The sequence below is a fragment of the Saccopteryx leptura genome, chromosome X, assembly GCF_036850995.1.
Source record: "Saccopteryx leptura isolate mSacLep1 chromosome X, mSacLep1_pri_phased_curated, whole genome shotgun sequence".
Lineage (NCBI taxonomy): Eukaryota > Metazoa > Chordata > Mammalia > Chiroptera > Emballonuridae > Saccopteryx > Saccopteryx leptura.
Window position 1 is genome coordinate 82,251,742 of NC_089516.1, and position 19,276 is coordinate 82,271,017.

A 19,276-nucleotide genomic window follows, 5' to 3' on the forward strand; every position below is an offset into this window, starting at 1 on the left:
ATTATTCCCCAGAAACCTTAACCTAGTTCACCCAATGAATCAACAGTAGGGAATAAGCAGTAATATGAACATCAAGTTGGGTCATGCCCAATTCATCAATAGAACAGAGAGCCACAAGCCTGCTTAAAAACGTACCTCTCCAAACATTGACCTTATCACAGGAGATTATTTTTAGATCATTGAACTCTCATTTTCTGGGGAGAGTCTTTGAGTTGGGGAGAAAGGGAGCATTCTGTCAATGTAGAAAACAAAGAAGCAACGCTTCTAGGCAAATTTAATACGAGATACCTACGTATTGGGGAAAGGAGGAAGCCAGGAGAACAGACTAATGGCTACTTGCAGGACAGTTGTTCTGTCTGGGACAAATGTTAGTATATAAAATGATAGAGAAGAACCAGAATCATAGGTATGGGAGAAATAACGCAGTTGTAAGGTGGGAGCAGAAAGCTGAAGAAACAAGAAAGTACTTTCGATTTTTGCCACGGGTTGTGGACTTAGAAAGAATAAGCAAAAAATGATGCAAGGAGCCCTGGCCCGCTAGCTCAGCGATAAAGCATCAACCTGGTGTGTAGATGTCCCGGGTTCAATTCCTGGCCAGGGCACACCGGAGAAGCACCCATCTGCTTCTCCACCCTTCCTGCTCTTCTTTCTGTCTGTCTCTCTCTTCCCTTCCCGCAGCCAAGGCTCCATCGGAGCAAAGTTGGCCCAGGTGCTGAGGATGGCTCCATGGCCTCCACCTCAGGCACTAGAATGGCTCCAGTTGCAGTGGAGCAACACGCCAGATAGGCAGAGCATAACCCCTTGGTGGGTGTGCTGAGTGGATCACGGTCAGGTGCATGTGGAGTCTGTCTCTCTGCCTCCCTGCTTCTCACTTCAGAAAAATACCAAAAAAAAAAAAAAAAATGATGCCAGGGACAGATTTCTAAGGCCAGCACTACTTAGGAGAATGTCTGTTAAAGTGGCTCCTGGAGTTTTCAAAATAAGCATTTGCTTTTCCACTTTGTTTTATGAAAGTTATTCAGGTGAGAATACAATCATTATCTTCAAAATAATGTGGCTTATTTCAACTATGGTAATATGGCCATGACCCAACTTAATGAATGTAAATAAAACTGAAATAACAGACATGAGTAAAGCAGAAAGCCATCACAAAAATCAAAATGCATAGGATAACTGGGATGTGTACTACCTTCTCGTAGAAATCCAAAACAAAGTGCAGCAAGAAAGTACTATCATTTTCCAAGCGCATGCCGTTCGTGGACAGCCAGCCGACATACTGAATTAGTTCAAACACAGACTTTATGGATCCACTGAAAGTTGTCTCTCTGTAATAAGAAACCATGACAATCGGATCCATATTAGCAAAATTCCTCACAATTTCTAAGCTAAAGCTGAATAATATATAGCAAAAAGTTGTTTTTAGGTATTTCAGAAAATAACCAGTGTTCTAATGTATAGTTCACTTTTTTTTTTAAGCCACAGTGATTAATCATAAAACTACACAGCCCTCTAGGAAACCATTAAGATCGTTTCATAGAGCGCTGGCCAGGTGGCCCAGTGGATACAGCATCAATCTGACATGCCAACAGTTACAGGTTCAACCCCTGGGCAGGGGCACGTGCTAGAAGCAGTCAATGAGCACACAGCTAAATGGAACAACTAAGTGGAACGAGTTGATGCTTCTCTGTCTCTCCTTTCCTCCCCCTGCCCTCTCAGCTCTTTCTCTCAAATCAATGGAAATATTTTTTAAAAATTCAGAGAACATCCTCAGGAATCATTCTAATAGTAAATGCCAGAGAACTAAAGATTGAGCTTAATAAAGACTTTAGATAATATTAGATAATATACAAAGTAGTTAATATCTATTGTCCAGGGACTGTGGCAGTCAGCAAATTGGTTTCAAAGTATACAAAAAAAAACACCCAGTTTTGTCTGAATTCCTGAGCTAAAATGCTGTTTAAAATATTTTCACTTTAACTGGAATCTAATTCATTCCTAAAACTGAATTAGTAAAAATTTTTAGCATTTTTTCATTATTTAAGGAAACACCATTTTTGAGTATTTTATATTCTTCCCAAATCACTGAACTGTGTCTCTTTAAACCATGGGTATAACTGGCTCAATTTGTCCATCTACTCACCCCTGTCCTTCAATCTACTGTTGATTAGACTAGGAAGAAAACTAGAAATGTGATTTCATAGCTCTACCTCTTGATCTAGGTAGCCAAGAATGGCTATACATATGGGAAAAAGAATAGTATACAGTCTTAGAGCTTGAGAAATGATAACTCTACCATTTCCTACCACCATAATAGTTCAGTGCCAGAGAGAGCAGGGGAAGATTAGGAGATCATTCAACTAGGCGGGCATCCACACAGTCAGCCAGCCATTTATAAAAGCATGTGTGTGTGTGTGTATGTGTGTGTGTGTGTGTATTTTAAGTGAGAAGAGGGGAGATAGTCTCCCACATGTCCCCTAACTGGGATCCACCTGGAAAGACTCCTACATGGCTGAGATGCTCTGCACATCTTGAGCTGTTGCTCAGCAATGGAGCTATTTTTAGTGCCTGAAATGGAGGCTCCAGTAAGCCATCCTCAGCATCTGGGGTCAATTTGCTTGAACCAATTGAGCCATGGCTATGGGAGGGGAAGATACAGAGTACAGAGAAGGGGAAAGAGAGGAGGAGAGGGAGAGGGGGAAGCAGATGGCCCTTTCTCCTGTGTGCCCTGATCAGGAATCAAACCCAGATCATCCACATACCAGGTGACCTCTACCACTAAGCCAACCAGCCAGAGCTTGCAAAAATATATTTTAACTGATTTTTGGCAGCACTCGGTAAATGTGGCTGACAAAATTTGAATAGAGATTGTTTAGAAAAGGGTCCTTTGAGGTGTGTCTCCATAGGATATTGCTGGCATTTCGGATGAAACAATTTGATGTTCAGAACTGCTCCTACTCCCTACCCACTGCAGCATGGCTCCTGCCTGATAATGATGGGAATACCCTCTTCCCAGTCATTATGTCAACCAAAATGCCCCTCTGGAGAACCACTGCTAGAATGGTTTCCTACCTTTTTTCCTTGTGGTTTACAACTACAATTTACCCCCTCTATGACAGTCATATGACCATATGAGGGAACATGGCATTATACTCAGATCCCCCAAATAGAAGGAATTACCGAGAACTTTTAAGTACTCTATTACATAATGACAAGTAGTATTGTAATATGCAAAGTTATTTATATTTGTCAACTTATTTAAGAATTTTAGAAAGCAGAGCTCCTTTTTAAATGCCCTTCAAAAATGCATGACACTAATTAAAAAGGGATCCTAGGCCTGACCAGGCGGTGGCGCAATGGGTAAAGCGTCGGACTAGGATGTAGAAGACCCAGGTTCGAGACCCCGAGGTTGCCAGCTTGAGCGCGGGCTCATCCGGTTTGAGCAAAAGCTCACCAGCTTGGAGCCAAGGTCGCTGGCTCGAACAAGGGGTTACTCAGTCTGCTGAAGCCTCGTGGTCAAGGCACATATGAGAAAGCAATCAATGAACAACTAAGGTGTTGCAAAGCGCAAGGAAAAACAAATGATTGATGCTTCTCATCTCTCTGTTCCTGTCTGTCTGTCCCTGTCTATCCCTCTCTCTGTCTCTGTAAAATAAAAAAAAATAAAAAAAAAGGGATCCTAGGCTTTTTGGAAAGAAAATATAGAAACTGTAAGCACCTACCTCAGAATGGCTAAGACATCCCTTGTAAGATGGCTTGAGATTACAGATGTAAACGTATTATTCTTAATAGAATGGAGGTGTTCAAAAAAATTAAGCATTTAGATGAAATTTCTTTGATACTGGTTCACAAACTTGAGCTTGCACCAAGATTACGAAAGCATTTAACAGAGATTACTGGGCCCTACCTCCAGAGTTTATTTCGGTAGGTCTAGGGTAGGCCCTGAGAATTTGGACCACTAAGAAGTCCCCAAGAGGCCTGACCTGTGCTGGCGCAGTGATAAAGTGTTGGCCTGAAACACTAAGGTCACTGGTTCAAAACCCTGGTCTTGCTTGGTCAAGGCACATGTGGGAGTTGGTGCTTCCTGCTCCTCCCACCTTCTCTCTTTCTCTCCCTCCACCCTCTAAAATGAAGAAATAAAATCTTTGAAAAGAAAAAAAAGGAGATCCCCAAGTGACGCTGATGGTGCTGGTCCAGGGGACCACACTTTGAGAGAAGCACAGCTTTACAAGACGTTTTCACTCCCCACAAATGCTCCATTTCCTTCTAAAAGTGAGACACGATACACGGAAGCATCACAGTCATGAATATGAAGAAGTAAAAATTTCTCAAGCTACTTCCGAGAAGTTGCTATTCTCCATTCTCCTATCAAAATGGGAGATCACTCTAGGGATAAGAGCATATAGAAAATTAGGTCTGAGCTAATCTTTAAACCAAGCAAACCACCAGCTATTTGTAAGTGAAGCTAAAAGACCCTCATTTGATAAAGAATGGAACTGATAATATATGGAATTTGAACAGTGATAATTGAAAATATAAATACTCATTTCTTTGGTGTTACATTGGTATCATTTTTTTAACAGCTGAAATGATGTCTGGTTTTTGCTTTTAAAAAATCTGATTTGCACGTAGGGGCAACACTGTGCTAGTTTCTCAAATTTTCATTATGTTTGTAATTTTATTTAATACAAAGTTTTTAAAACAATGTAAAAAATTAGTTGGCAGATAACAGAATACAGGAGAAGCCAAAGATTTTAGGTCCAGTCAAAACAACCTAATTAGGCAATCCTGTGAAATTCGGTCTTTTACTTTCACTTTGAGGATGAAGCATGCCTCATTAATGATAATCAACATAATGGAAATTCAGTGCTTTCTCTTTTGTATTTTTCTTAAGTGAGAAGCAGGGAGGCAGAGAGAGACTCCCGCCTGCACTCCACCGCATGCACTCCACCGGGATCCACCTGGCATGCCCACCACGGGGCGATGCTCCACCCATCCGGGGCTTGCTCTGCAGCAACCAGAGCCATTCTAGCGCCTGAGGTAGAGGCCATGGAGCCATCCTCAGTGCCCAGGCCAACTTTGCTCCGATGGAGCCTTGGCTGCGGGTGGGGAAGAGAGAGATAGAGAGGAAGGAGAGGGGGAAGGGCAGAGAAGCAGATGGCCACTTCTCCTATGTGCCCTGACCTGGAATTGAACCCAGGACATCTACACACCATGCTGATGCTCTACCACTGAGCAAACTGGCCAGGGTCCTCAGTGCTTTTTGTATTCCAAAGTGAAAACAAATTAATGTATATAATCAAAATACATCATAGAAACATAAAACCAAAACTGTACAGCAAAATTACAGATTTTGTTGGCTAGCATCAAAACTGACTTTACATACATACGAACATGGTTTATGAAATGAGCTAAACTGAATGGAAGACAAAGTTGGAAGTTCTAATGCCAGCTCTCCAATGTTTTATATATTAACTGCTACAAGTCTCTAAGGTGCTTACGGTTTGCTTTCTTGTTTTTATATTAAAACTTGAAAAGTTAACCTTCCTCACAGGATTGTGGGGAAGAAGAGTGAAAAATAACAAAAAAAAATTTCCAAAAAGTTATGACTGTTTGCACATAACAGGTCTCACGCCACACTACAGAACTCCATATGCAAACGTTTCCCGACAGCCCCATCTCTTGTGGAGCGCTATAAGACAACTCACAGGGAACTGTCCGTCATAGTTTTCTGGTGGATCTCCATAGATAGCCACAACAGCCAATTCTGCAGAAGTTCTTTCAGGGTCTCAAGAACACTACACTGAGGGGACAAAACAAAAAATCATTTGTAAAATCATTCAGACATACCATAGCATTGAGAACTAACAATCTAAACCAGAGACGTAGAAGTGGAAGGAACCACAGAAGGGGCTGCGCCCAATTCAGAACCCCACTCCAACCTGGTCAGTCTCCAGGAGACAAGACAAATGCCAGCACAAGTGTATTTTGCCATTTTCTCTACTGGACTGGCCCCAGCTTCTCAGCCCAGGAACGGACTCTTATTCCTCTAAATTCCACTGATTTATAACACATATTGTATCACCAAAAAGATCCCCACCCATCCCTCATTCTCTCACATCAGAGATCCCTTGAAGTTGCTACAGATAAGCATTCCCCACCCTTTTCACCCCGTGTCTATACAAGGGGCCCCCAAACTTTTTACACAGGGGGAAAGTTCACTGTCCCTCAGACCGTTGGAGGGCCGGATTATAAAAAAAAACTATGAACAAATCCCTATGCACACTGCACATATCTTATTTTAAAGTAAAAAAACAAAACGGGAACAAATACAATATTTAAAATAAAGAACAAGTAAATTTAAATCAACAAACTGACCAGTATTTCAATGGGAACTATGGGCCTGCTTTTGGCTAATGAGATGGTCAATGTCTGGTTCCATATTTGTCATTGCTAGCCATAGCAAGTGATATGACGTGCTTCCGGAGCCATGACACGTGCATCCCACATCACTGGAAGTAGTAGCATTGAGAACTAACATTGCAGCACCGCCACATACAGTACTCCAGGAGCACAGGATGCAATGAAAGAGGTGCCCCTTCTGGAAGTGTGGCGGGGGCCAGATAAATGGCCTCAGTGGGCCGCATGCAGCCCACGGGCCGTAGATTGGGGGCCCCTGGTCTATACCTACAATTGACTACCTGTTGGTGATAAAATTGATCTTGTCTGCTGGGACTTCGGAAAACAAACAATTCTAGTTTTTTCTTTTCTCAGGCCTTGCCTTGATTTTCCAGGGCCTCGCTGACATACAAAAATAGTTCTGACAGAAGTGTGGTCAGGGCGTTTATAAGGATAAATCATCATATCTATCAATTAGAAAGCAATCCATACCAAAACCTAGTACAGGAAACCTTTCTTAAACATCCTCAATAAACAATGGCCTAGCGCATCTCCAGTGACCGGGTGTTCACTGCTACTTCATAGAGGCAGTTCAATGAATATCTTTTAGTAAGGCGACCAATCGCCCTCCTTTAGGGAGGACAGTCCTTCTTTTGTAAGTTCCGTCCTCCCTCGAAAAGTGTCCTCCTACATGTCCTCCTTTTTGATATTGGAAGACTAACCTGTAAATGTCTGTATTCGATCCATGCACCATCGATCCATTGCGTGTGATTTGACATATTTGTATCTAAATGAGTACTTTTTTCTTACAATTATTAAAAATTAACAGGCATGTAAGCATAATTACAATATATAAATGTTTTTATTATGCATTTATCATATTATAGTGTATTATTGTTTCAATGAATAAAATGTTTTTTATTTACGATATTGTTTTCTTCAATTTATTTTTGTCCTCCTTTTCATTGTAAAAAAGTCGGTCACCTTACTTTTAGAAAGGAAATGAAAAAAGGGGTATGTATCAGTTCAGTGACCGAAAGTAACCTCACAGGGTGATCTCATCATAAATTCCTAGTTGAGCAGGTCATGATGGGGAGTTACAGCGGGCCTACAACTCCTTCAGTAAAAGGTTTTCAAGTACTGTTCATTATTCTTGTGGATCTAGGTTAACACACCTTTGAAATCCCAGAAGTAACCCTCTTTGCCAGACTACCCCCAAAGGAGCTCATAATCTTGTTAATGATCCTGTGATCCAATCCCAGCCTTGCTTTATCCCACCTTCATGGAATCTTCCTTCAATTCTCTCCTTAATTCCAAATATATAAAAGAAATTGCAAAACTGTCCCTCTCTGGGGCACTTGAGATCTTACTTCCCAGCATGTCGTCAGTTTGGCTCAAACTCTTACAAACATTCCCTACAGGACTGGACCTTTCAGGAAGAAACTGACACCTCACTTTCAGCTGTGAACGAAAGCTCCTTCGGCCACCTAGCCTTTCTTATACTCGGCATTTATCTGTGCTTCTTCTCCCTTCACTGACCCCATCCTCCCCAAATCTCCCACATGCAGTTTCAGAACCTCCTTTCAAGGGTCATCTAAACCTACAGCTTTGTGTTCTTCAAAGTACGCGTTCTCTGTCTTCTTGTTTTAAATTTATTTATTCATTTTAGAGAGAAAGAGAAAAGAGAGAGAGAGAGAAGGGGGGAGGAGCAGGAAGCATCAACTCCCATATGTGCCTTGACCAGGCAAGCCCAGGGTTTTGAACCGACGACTTCAGCATTCCAGGTCAACACTTGATCCACTATATCCACCACAGGTCGGGCCACTTTCACGTCTCCTTATGCTCACCATATCCTGGCTCTCCTCCTCCACCCAGCCAGGGCCCTGCTTCCTCTGAATACACTCCCATATTACACTTCAACACTTGGAGGTGAGCACTGCCCCAGCTCCTCACTGCTAATATGAGCACAAAGTGTTAGTCCCTTCTTTTAGAAGGTAAATATAAAATCAGAAATTAATCTCCCTTTAAGAATAGTGTCGGCCCTGGCCGGTTGGCTCAGTGGTAGAGCGTCGGCCTGGCGTGCAGAAGGTCCCGTGTTCGATTCCCGGCCAGGGCACACAGGAGAAGCGCCCATCTGCTTCTCCACCCCTCCCCTCTCCTTCCTCTCTGTCTCTCTCTTCCCTTCCCGCAGCGGAGGCTCCATTGGAGCAAAGATGGCCCGGGTGCTGGGGATGGCTCCTTGGCCTCCGCCCGAGGCGCTAGAGTGGCTCTGGTCGTGGCAGAGCAACGCCCTGGAGGGGCAGAGCATCGCCCCCTGGTGGGCGTGCCAGGTGGATCCCGGTCAGGCGCATGCGGGAGTCTGCCTGACTGTCTCTCCCTGTTTCCAGCTTCGGAAAAATACAAAAAAAAAAAAAAAAGAAAAGAAAAAAAAAAGAATAGTGTCAGCACAGTGGATACTGGAATGATGAGGTCACTGGTTCAAAACAACCTGGCTTGCTGGGTCAAGGCATATATGGGAGTTGATGCTTTCTGCTCCTCCTCCCTTCTCTTTCTCTTTCTCTCTCCCTCCCTCCCTCCCTCCCCCCCCTCCCCCTCTGCACTCTCTAAAATGAATTTAAAAAATTTTTTAAAAGAGTCAGCTTTAAAAAGATATAGAGGAATCAAATGGATCTTCTATTTAATCAGGTGCCACAGGAAAAAAAAAAACTGCCTTGTTTTAGAATATTTACAAATATTTTGTGAACTAGAGAACCTAATTAGCAGGAACATTAGCTGAATTTGTGAGGCTAAGAGCAAAGACCCCATTTCAGATTGCACTTTGCTAGTCAGTTTTTCTCATGAATCTGATCACCCTTTGCTTTTCTGAACACGATACAAATGCTATCCATCTTCGACAGTATTTCCAAATGATTACTTCTCTCCATATATATATCCTTCTCCCTTGATGTTGACACTATCCAACGACGTCACCTTTTCCTTTTATCCTTCCACATCTGTGCTGTCTCCCTCCTGGAAATTCATCTCATTCAGAGAGACTTAGCACTCTGCCTCAAGTCCTGCCACCCACAGCGCAGTGTATCAGCGTTCATGAACACGACTAGCCCAATACTTCAGCTTCAGTTCCCTCACCTCGAACTGAATAAATTTCACCTCCATTCTACCTTAGTGACTCACTCAAAGCCACACACTGAATTTTACCATAACCTGAACTGAGCCACCACCGACATTTACTCTTACCCTTTCTTCATTATGACCGCCTCTTCTCCCAGCTTTCTCACAGCCACAACTCCAACTAGTTATTCTTGCACTCTAGCTTCAGAGACATTCAGTCCCTTGAGTCTTCATTTTAATGTCACTTTTCCCTGTCAGTCATTCTCAACTCCCCTGCACTCCATTCCACCAGCAAAACCCCAACTGATTTAACCTCATAATTCACTGTGCTCCTACATCTGACCTGAAGAGAAATACAACTAACTATACAGATGGGCACCACTCCAAGTTTATGGTCTCCACCTTCACCAGGGCCCTAAACAAAACTCAATAATCCTTTTACTTGTCTTTATTCAGCTCCATCCCCTATTTTTCTCAGTGGCTGTTCTAGGCACATAATACCCTGCTGAACCGCCCTATTTATTTCTACCCTCTAGACTTCTTACTCTTAGATAACATTTTTAGTCACAAAGTATTTCAATTTCTTGCCCTATCTTCCAAATGTGTGTGTGTGTGTGTGTATGTCTATATATATTTTTTTTCGATCCATAAGAGGCAATCCCTCCCCCCAAAAAAAGTGGAGGGGAAAATGTCCATGTGTCTATGGAGTAAAAAATACGGTATTTTATAAAATATTTTAACACATCATTTGGTTCAGAATATTTTTTAAACCTTTTATTTTTTAATTTTTATTTATTTATTCATTTTAGAGGGGGGGGAGAGAGAGAGAGAGAGAGAGAGAGAGAGAGAGAGAGAGAGAAGGGGGGGAGGAGCAGGAAGCATCAATTCTCATATGTGCCTTGATCGGGCAAGCCCAGGGTTTTGAACTGGCGACCTCAGCGTTCCAGGTTGAAGCTTGATCCACTGCGCTACCACAGGTCAGGCGAATATTTTTTTCTTATTTTACTTCTTAAAACCCTAGGTGTGTCTTATGTTCAGGTGTGTCTTATGGAGTGAAAATACGCTAGATCTCCACCTATCTATATGCCCTTGTCCCCAGTCTTAGAGTAAGTGGTACCTGCCAACCCCTCAACATCCATTCAAGAAAATTCCTCTATCTAGTTTTTTTTGTGTGTGTATGACAGAGAGAGAGACAGAGAGAGGGACAGATAGGGACAAACAGGAAGGGAGAGAAATGAGAAGCATCAATTCTTCATTGTGGCACCTTAGTTGTTCATTGATTGCTTTCTCATATGTGCCTTGACTGGGGGGCTACAGCAAAGCCAGTGACCCCTTGCTCAAGCCAGTGACCTTGGGCTCAAGGTGGTAAGACTTGCTCAAGCCACATGAGCCCACGCTCAAGCTGGCGACCTCGGAGTTTCGAACCTGGTTCCTCCGCATCCCAGTCCGATGCTGAATCCACTGTGCCACTGCCTGGTCAGGCTCCCTCTATCTAGTCTTAAACCAGAACCTTCTTGCTCCCTCTGAGATCCTGCACCATCAATTATGCCCCAACCATTATCCATCTGCAAGCCCTCCCCCTCCTCTCAACTGGCGCCTTCTAGTCTATCTACAAACATGCTCAGGTTTCTCTGAAACAACAAAACAACCCACAATCTTCCCCTCATTCAAAGGCCCACTATAGTGATTTCTCTACCTCCTTTTAGCCAGATTTTTGAAACACAGTCTACACTCACTGCCTTCTCTTCTCTTCTCACTGACTCCTCAACTTCCACAATCTGCCTTCTACCACACTCCACTGAAACTGTTCACAAAGGTAGCTAAACCTCTGTATAATCAATTCCCCAAATTTTTTTTTGGTCCTTATCATCCTGGATCTTCCTGGGATATATGACAGTATTATTATTTTACTCTTTGATAGCCTATAGTCTCCATTTACTTGGCACTACTGTTCTTCTGGTTCTTTTCAAAATTAAATTTCTTTGCATAAAATTGGTTAATAACATGACACTTTAATACTTCTTGAAAAGGTTCCTTTCTAGACTCTTCTTTTCAGCTGAGAATAAAATAACGAGTGTTCCCAAGCTCCGTCCTTGGCCCACTGTCTACTTCCCTTTCTCCGTCCCCCCCCTCCCGCCCCACCTCCCACTCCTAAATACGCATGGGCGTGTGTGCGTTTAAAGGTGTATTTACTGATTAAGCTGACCCATATGAAATTGCCAACTGTCAAACATCACTGATCAACAAAAATGGCAATTTCATATGGTTCAACCTAATATTTATACATATGTAGCTCTTTAGACTGGTGGAATAAAAAGAAGAATTAAAGAATGACAAAATTAGGACGTCAGGAGATAAACACAAAAAGCTGTAAAATAAAATTCCTGAAAATATATTAGCTAAGAGAAGTGGTGTATAGTGTCATATGAATGATATTAGTCTGGTAGTAGATTACAAATAATAGAAATAAACTTAAAATGCAAGTTAATGTGATAATTAATAAAATGCCATTTGATTATGACAAACTGCAGGACACATTATTTTTCCTGCAAATGTGGCCAAAAGTAGGTGAATTAAGATGAAGAAAAATTATAAAAGAAACATTCTGTTGTCACTCTTTTGGAAGAGGAATAACCATTTTCTAAGAAAGTGGCTCTCAAACTCAGGTAGAACTATTGGAAGCCACAGCAGTCTTCTCACAGAATGCCTCAAAATAGTAACACAATTTACTATACAAGGTCGGAATAATTTTCTTAGCAGGAAAAGACTATATTATAAATATGCAGTATGAGGTCACAGGGAGTTCTGTTTGCTTTGCTCATTACTGTATTTCCAGTGTCAAAAAGAGCAGCTAGCCTGACCAGGCGGTGAAACAGTGGATAGAGTTGGACTGGGACACGGAGGACTCAGGTTCAAAACCCTGATGAGCCGGCTTAAGCGTGGGCTCCTCCTGCTTGAGTGTGGAGTCACTGCCTTGAGCACAGGGTCACGTGACTGTTATAGCCCCTTTGGTCAAGGCACATATGAGAAAGCAATCAGTGAACAACTAAGGTGCTGCAACAAAGAAGTGATGCTTCTCATCTCCCTTCCTGTCTGTCCCTCTCTCTGTCTTTCTCTGTGTCCAAAAACAAAACAAAACAAAACAAAAAACAGAGCACCTAGCACATACTGGATGCACAATAAATAATTGTGAAGTAAGTGTACGTACAGAAAGATCAACCACAACGATCCAACCAAATATGTTAAGTATTTCCCAGTTTGTCCTATTAATATATATTTGCAACCTGTTCATCCACTTGTCATCTGCTGTAAGATAAAACAGTTTAAGAAAACTGTATGCAACAAAAACCTTAAAAATAGAAAACTGCATTAACATTAACTTTGATTTCAGTGATGCAGCACCTCAAGTCCAAACCCAACATAATCCTGCTAGTAAACCACTGCCGTGATGTGGGTTTGGAATCCTGTACCACCGGCCATAGGATAATATTCCCCACTGAATCTAAGCAAGATAAGTGGTTTTTTTTTCCTGATGTGAGAAGCTGGGAGGCAGAGAGACAGACTCCCATATGTGCCTGACCAGGACCCACCCAGCATGCCCACCAGGGGGCGATGCTCAGTCCCTCTGGGGCATTCCTCTGCTGCAGCCAGAGCCATTCTAGCACCTGAGGCAGAGGCCATGGAGCCATCCTCAGTGCCCGGACCAACTTTGCTCCAATGGAGCCCTGGCTGCGAGAGGGGAAGAGAGATAGAGAGAAAGGAGAGGGGGAGGAGTGGAGAAGCAGATGGGAGCTTCTCCTGTGTGCCCTAGCCAGGAATCGAACCCGGGACTTCCACATATTGGCCGACACTCTACCGCTGAGCGAACCAGCCAGGGCTAAGCAAGATACGTTTTTACCTTGAGGCAGGCTCTCTCTGGACGTACACCCACGCCTTTCCTCCCTCTCAGGCAGGCATCTTTCCTTTTCTCTCCTAAACTCTAAGGTTCCCCACTGGACTTGCAACCAGGGGAGCAGTGGGCAGCGGCAGACTGTCCTGGGCTGACCCTCTCACGGGCCCCCAGGGCCCCCTTCTCTCTGACTTCCCAGTGAGCTGACAGCAGCCCTGCCTTGGCTCACTTTTCCTATAACATCTCTAGAGGCCAAAGTAGAGCCACTAGGGTCCCTCCTGTCACTTCTTCTAGCCTAAGCCCTTCTTTTGTTTCACTGTCCTCAGCTTTAATACATTCACTCTCAAAATCACCTGGAAAAAAAAAAAGATGCTTTTTTTCCTTACCTTGAAATAAATGGTTGATGTAAAGAAAAGCTGTGCCAAGCCATCAAAAATAAATGGTTTCACCTCTAGGAGTTAAAAAAAAAAGTTATTCAGATGGTTTCAATTAATATTACATTGATTTACACATTACTGCATATCTGCATGATACATACCAGAGAAGCTGCTAAAAGGAATCCAGCTCACGAGCTGAAGGAACTGTGACCGGCAGCAGAAGCCGTCCCAGAGAGGAAGGCTCTTATACAGGAACGCTTCGCAGGAAGCAAACCCCTCCTGGAACACAAGTCGGCAGTAAAACCTTTTATGGAACGCTAGTCTGTGTGTGTGTGTGTGTGTGTGTGTGTGTGAGAGAGAGAGAGAGAGAGAGAGAGAGAGAGAGAGGCAGAGAGAGGGACAGAGACAGGGAGAGAGATGAGAAGCATCAATTCCTCATTGCAGCACCTTAGTTGTTCACTGATTGCTTTTTCATATGTGCCTTGATGGGGGGGGGGGAGGGTGTGGCTACAGCAAACCAAGTGACCCCTTGCTCAAGCCAGCGACCCTATGCTCAAACTAGTGAGCCCCAGGCTCAAGCCGGTGACCTAGGGGTTTTGAACCTGTGTCCTCTATGTCCCAGTCCGATGTTCTATCCACTGCGCCACCGCCTGGTCAGGCTGGAACTGTACAGTCTTAACTGCCTTCCAAACAACCAGTTTAAGCTGTGATACAGTTGTTTTACTCTTAGACTAATTCAGTCATCAATATAATTAAAAGCCTTGGGGTCAGGCCCTGGCCGAGTAGCTCAGTTGGTTCGAGCGTCGTCCTAGTTGTGGGTTTGATCTCCGGGGTCAGGGGTCATACAAGAAACAACCAATAAGTGCATAAATACATGGAAAAATGAATCAAGATCTCTCTCTCTCTCTCTCTCTCTGTAAAATCAATAAATATATTTTTTAAAAAGCCTTGGGTTAGGTGCCAGCCTTTCCCATAGAAAGGATCAGATGATTAATACTTAGACATATTATTGTACTATCTTTGTCAACAGTTTTCAAATACCATAAAATTTCATCAACTGGAAAGAAGGTAAAAAGTCAAGTTACAAAATATTTTTAAAGATAAATAAAATTGTATTATTTTGGAGTACATGCAGTCACTTCAACAGTCAACAAAATGTATACAGTGCTATATAGTAAGGCTGGGATTTCATGAGAGGCCACCGACTAAATGCAAACTCTAGGCAGTTCCATCCGGAAAGGTCTGCGTGTCTAGGCCGTCTACATTTCCACCAAAGTGAGGACGCAGGCTTTCCTTTCTTCCTCTGTCGTTCTGAGCCATAAACAGTAGTGTGCACCAGAGCTATTCTAGACCCTCTTTTGATAACATGAATTCTCAGGACAGTCTCATCCATAACATAACGAAAACCACCACCTGTACCATGAAGAGTCCTAATCTGTATTTCCAGCCCAATTCTCAATCTTGCACCTTAGAATCCTTATTTAACTGCCTACTACAGGTTGGGGCAAGAGTATGCTTGCCCCACCCTGTATTTATGGCCTCTAAGATGTCCCACAGGCATCTTTTAAATCAAATTTATCTTTTTCTTTCCAAGTCTGCTCCTCCTATACTCTTTTTCTCACTGAATGTCATCATCAATCTTCCCAGGCAGGAACCGTAAAAGGTCAATCTAAATTTATCCCTTTATTCTCACCAGTGTCCTCCACAGCCAATTGCCAATTCAATGGGTTCACACCAAATCCTTCAGATTTATTCCACAAACATTTGAGCACCTGTTTTGTACCAGGCACCAGAGAATTTAGACATGGTTCCAGCCCAGTGGGAGCTCAAAATGAGTAGAAAAATAGATGCTGGAAGGGTCGTGATCCAGGTAAACACAAGACAGCTGAGGGAGCCCCGAGAACAAGCATCTAACCCACATGGGGTACGAGGTCAAGGCTTGCTGGTGGTGCTGGTAACTGAGTTGCTGCTTAAAGTACAACTCAGGGTTACCCAGGCCAAACAGTTTATCGGCTAGAACATATTTTAAATTAAAATTTGTCTTTTGATTATAAGAACACAGTAGTGACCCTATGAGACTTATCTTACTGGCTAATACAATTAAATAAACATCTTATTACATTTAAGTTTATTCTCTTAAATTATAAGCCATTCTATCTCTCTTTTTAAAATAACATTATATTTAAATTTATTTTTATTTCTTTTTTGAGAGAGAGAGAGAAGGGGAGAGAGATGAGAAGCATCAACTCGTAATTGCTTCACTTTAGTTGTGCATTGATTGTTTCACATCTGTGCCTTGACTGGGGATTGAACCTTGGGCTCAAGCCAAGCCAGCGACCCATTGCTCAAGCCAGAGACCTTGGGCTTTCAAGACAGTGTGACCTATGGGATCACTGAGCCTGTGCTCAAGCTGATGAGCCCTCGCTCAAGCCAGTGACCTTGGGGTTTTGAATCTGTGACCTCAGCATTCTGCATCAACGCTCTATCCACTGTGCCACCATGGGTCAGGCTAGGCCCTTCTCTCTTATTTATGTAACTTAACATATAATTTTCTTCAAATCTGACAGTATAAAGACAAATATCAATTCAATGTGGCTCTTTTTATGAGTTTTGAATTAAGTAAGTATTGTTTACAAAAGATGTTAAGCACTCAAGGAAAGGTTCACAATAGGTCTCTAAAGACCTTTTAGTAAGAAGCGGTGGAGTGTGTACAAGTGGACTCTTACTTGTAAGAAGCACTCTGCCTTGAAGACCGTGTCCAGCAAGTTTGTAAATTCTTTCTCACATTCATAATTATTCACCTTGTACCAAATACATTCTGAAACAGAAATATTAAACATAAGCGCTTCACCACACAGCAATAAAAACTACATAAAACATGATCAACATAACCATCAAGTAAAACATAAATGGCAAACATAAACAAGCTATTGGTCTCATACACCCTAGCCAATTCACACTGTAAATTGCAAAAGATATGTGGAAGTGATAGGGAGATGTTCCTTAAGAACTTCATAATACAGAGGGAAAGATTATAATAAAAAAATAAACTGCTAAAATTCACATAATAAATATGATTAGATTTATGTCACATAGTGGCCCAAGAGACTATAAATGTACGGATTTAAACTTCATAACACCCTAAACTTCAATTAGGGTGAGCTGGGGGTGATCTAAAGTGGTAGGACTTTAGTTAAAGTGGAAATCAAATAAACTCTGTCATATCCTGCCTAAATATAGACTCCACACAGAAAAAGGAAAGTTAACCTGGAACCAACTAAAACTGACTTAAACGCCTGAAGAGTTAGGCGTTGCTTATTCAGGAAAGAAACAATCTGGTGAACAAAATACTATCGCTAGAGAAACTGACCTCCTTGTATGAATAAAATGATCAGGATTTACCATGACCTGGATGAAAAACTCTCTCACTGCCCTTTCCTTCAATTCTCTAATTAAGAAATCTTCTAATGGCTATTTTGGCTCCCGTATACATTCATAGCAGAGAAGAGTTGGCAAGACATGAACATTTTGGTCACCAGAATCACTTCTAGTAAGAAAGAATAAGGTGATCTCCGGCTTATGTAACAGTCTTCTTTTCTGAGTTTGGTGAATATTGATTTGTAGAGTCTGGGCTCTTAATGACAAGTTTCTGGACAAAGAAGAACAGGGTCTGGACTGTAACAGTCATCAAAGTGGAGTCATCCAGTGGGCTTTGTTGGCCGTGAGACAGTATTTCCTTAACAATATACCTCCTTTCCTACTGCCCTTAAAATTACAACAATGGAAGCAGTCAGGCTGTGAATATGATTATTACCCAAGAAATAATTCCAGCGTATGAAGGCTCCTCCCATCTACATTTGGCTCCCTTATAAAAGAAACCCATTTGCAAACTATCTTGTCCCTTCCTTAATCATCCAACTTTAAGGATCAATTTTTACCTTCTTGTAATGTTTGACTCAGCCAATGGTAGAGCCTCAGTAGGACGGATTCATCTCTGACACAGTTCACATAGTGAAGCAGCAGAGAGTTGTTCAGCACTGCGCCCATCTGAGAAGGCAGCTGCAAAGACAAAACAATCGGTCAACCTAAGTACGGAAAAAAAAGGTCAAAGCAACAAGGAAGTCATCAGATAGGAAATGTATAACAAAAAGAAAGGCCATGAAGAGCAAATGGAAAATGCAAGTCAGCACAAGGTCCAGTCACATACCTTTAAGCAATGAATGTTCTGTAAAAGTTGAGGGAAGCTTTGTAGCTGTTCTACAGGAAGTGATTTATTGCTATTGAGATAAGCAGAAAGACTGATCTCTTTTCTTTCAGATTCTTTAGTGTGGCTACTGGAATTGAGCACTGGGATACCTGAGTGAGCATTCCATTTCTAAAGAAGAAAGACAATAAAATAATCTATCAATGGGCTAAACAGACAACAAACTATAAATGTAAAAAGTTGTTGTTAAAAGGTGGTTCAATGAATGAAGCCTGAATGTGGTTTGCATAGAATCCTGGGTAATGAAAATGTCTTTAAATATCTAATCTTTTCCAACATCTAAATGGCTATTGTTTGGATTTAATAGAAGATGGCCTCACAAAGTCATCTGAGGTCTTAGATACTTACTCTTTTTCTGGAATGAATACGAACTGGATTTAGCATCAGCTGCAGAGGTTCTGGGGAAGGTCCCTGATTCCTCTGCCTCACAGCAACCAGAGCGTTTTTCCACAGGTTCTCTGAATTCTTAAAATAGACCTAAAAATGTGGATGTAATAAAGTATATGAGAGGAGGTACCCAGAAACTAAAACAACAAAATGTCTAAAACTCTTCATTAATCAAAAGTATATTGCTTCTAAAATATTTTGCATCCATGCAAATCCATTTAAAGATTTTTTTTCTTGTCAAGAATCTATTAAATACATCTGAAATCAAAATGAAGTGCCAAACCCTAAAAAAAAAACTTTCCAGAAACAGTACCACAATACTAGATCTTAAAACAGTATGCTGTAAACATTTCAGCCCAAAGCGGTAATTTAATCAAAAGTAACATATTTCAATCTCAATATGACTGATCACTCCTTAATCCCTTACCTTCTTCTTTACTGGCAAAGATATAGAAATCAAAGAGGGAACAAAGAATTTATACAGCAACAACAAAGCATGGAGATAAGGCTGCTTTCCCTGAAACAAAATAAAAAGTTTCCAATTTTCAATTCCGTGGTCAGTAAGAAAAAAGAGTAACAATAAAATAAACAGTTGAAACATATATTCAAACCCTAATTTTCCTATGCAATATCGCTATAGGAAGACGCTATAGAAAATCAAGGAATGAATAACCAGGCATTTAAATCAACTATCATAAACAATTTGTTGTCTTCTCTTTTATGACTTTACCCCTTATTTTGCTTCTCCCTTACATTTTCTCTCATCTGCCTGACCAGGCGGTGGTGCAGTGGATAGAGCGTCGGACTGGGATGCGGAGGACCCAGGTTCGAGACCCCGAGGTTGCCAGCTTG

The 19,276-nt window shown here is 41.9% G+C and overlaps 1 protein-coding gene across 5 annotated transcripts in view; it reads right to left on the bottom strand.

Annotated features, from left to right (window-relative positions):
- The window catches only part of CENPI (centromere protein I), a 61,750-nt gene that overhangs the window by 10,163 nt on the left and 32,311 nt on the right, over positions 1-19,276 (bottom strand). For 4 of the 5 annotated variants that reach the window (XM_066357225.1, XM_066357221.1, XM_066357222.1 and 1 more), the window contains 9 exons: positions 18,852-18,941; positions 18,386-18,514; positions 17,981-18,148; positions 17,712-17,832; positions 16,500-16,591; positions 13,935-14,052; positions 13,783-13,847; positions 5,706-5,800; positions 1,190-1,325 (listed from right to left, as the gene is read on the bottom strand). In XM_066357225.1, coding sequence (XP_066213322.1) covers positions 1,190-1,325; positions 5,706-5,800; positions 13,783-13,847; positions 13,935-14,052; positions 16,500-16,591; positions 17,712-17,832; positions 17,981-18,148; positions 18,386-18,514; positions 18,852-18,941 — 1,014 coding nt within the window. The remainder of the gene's footprint in view (positions 1-1,189; positions 1,326-5,705; positions 5,801-13,782; positions 13,848-13,934; positions 14,053-16,499; positions 16,592-17,711; positions 17,833-17,980; positions 18,149-18,385; positions 18,515-18,851; positions 18,942-19,276) is intronic. The other variant, XM_066357224.1, reaches the window with a different exon arrangement.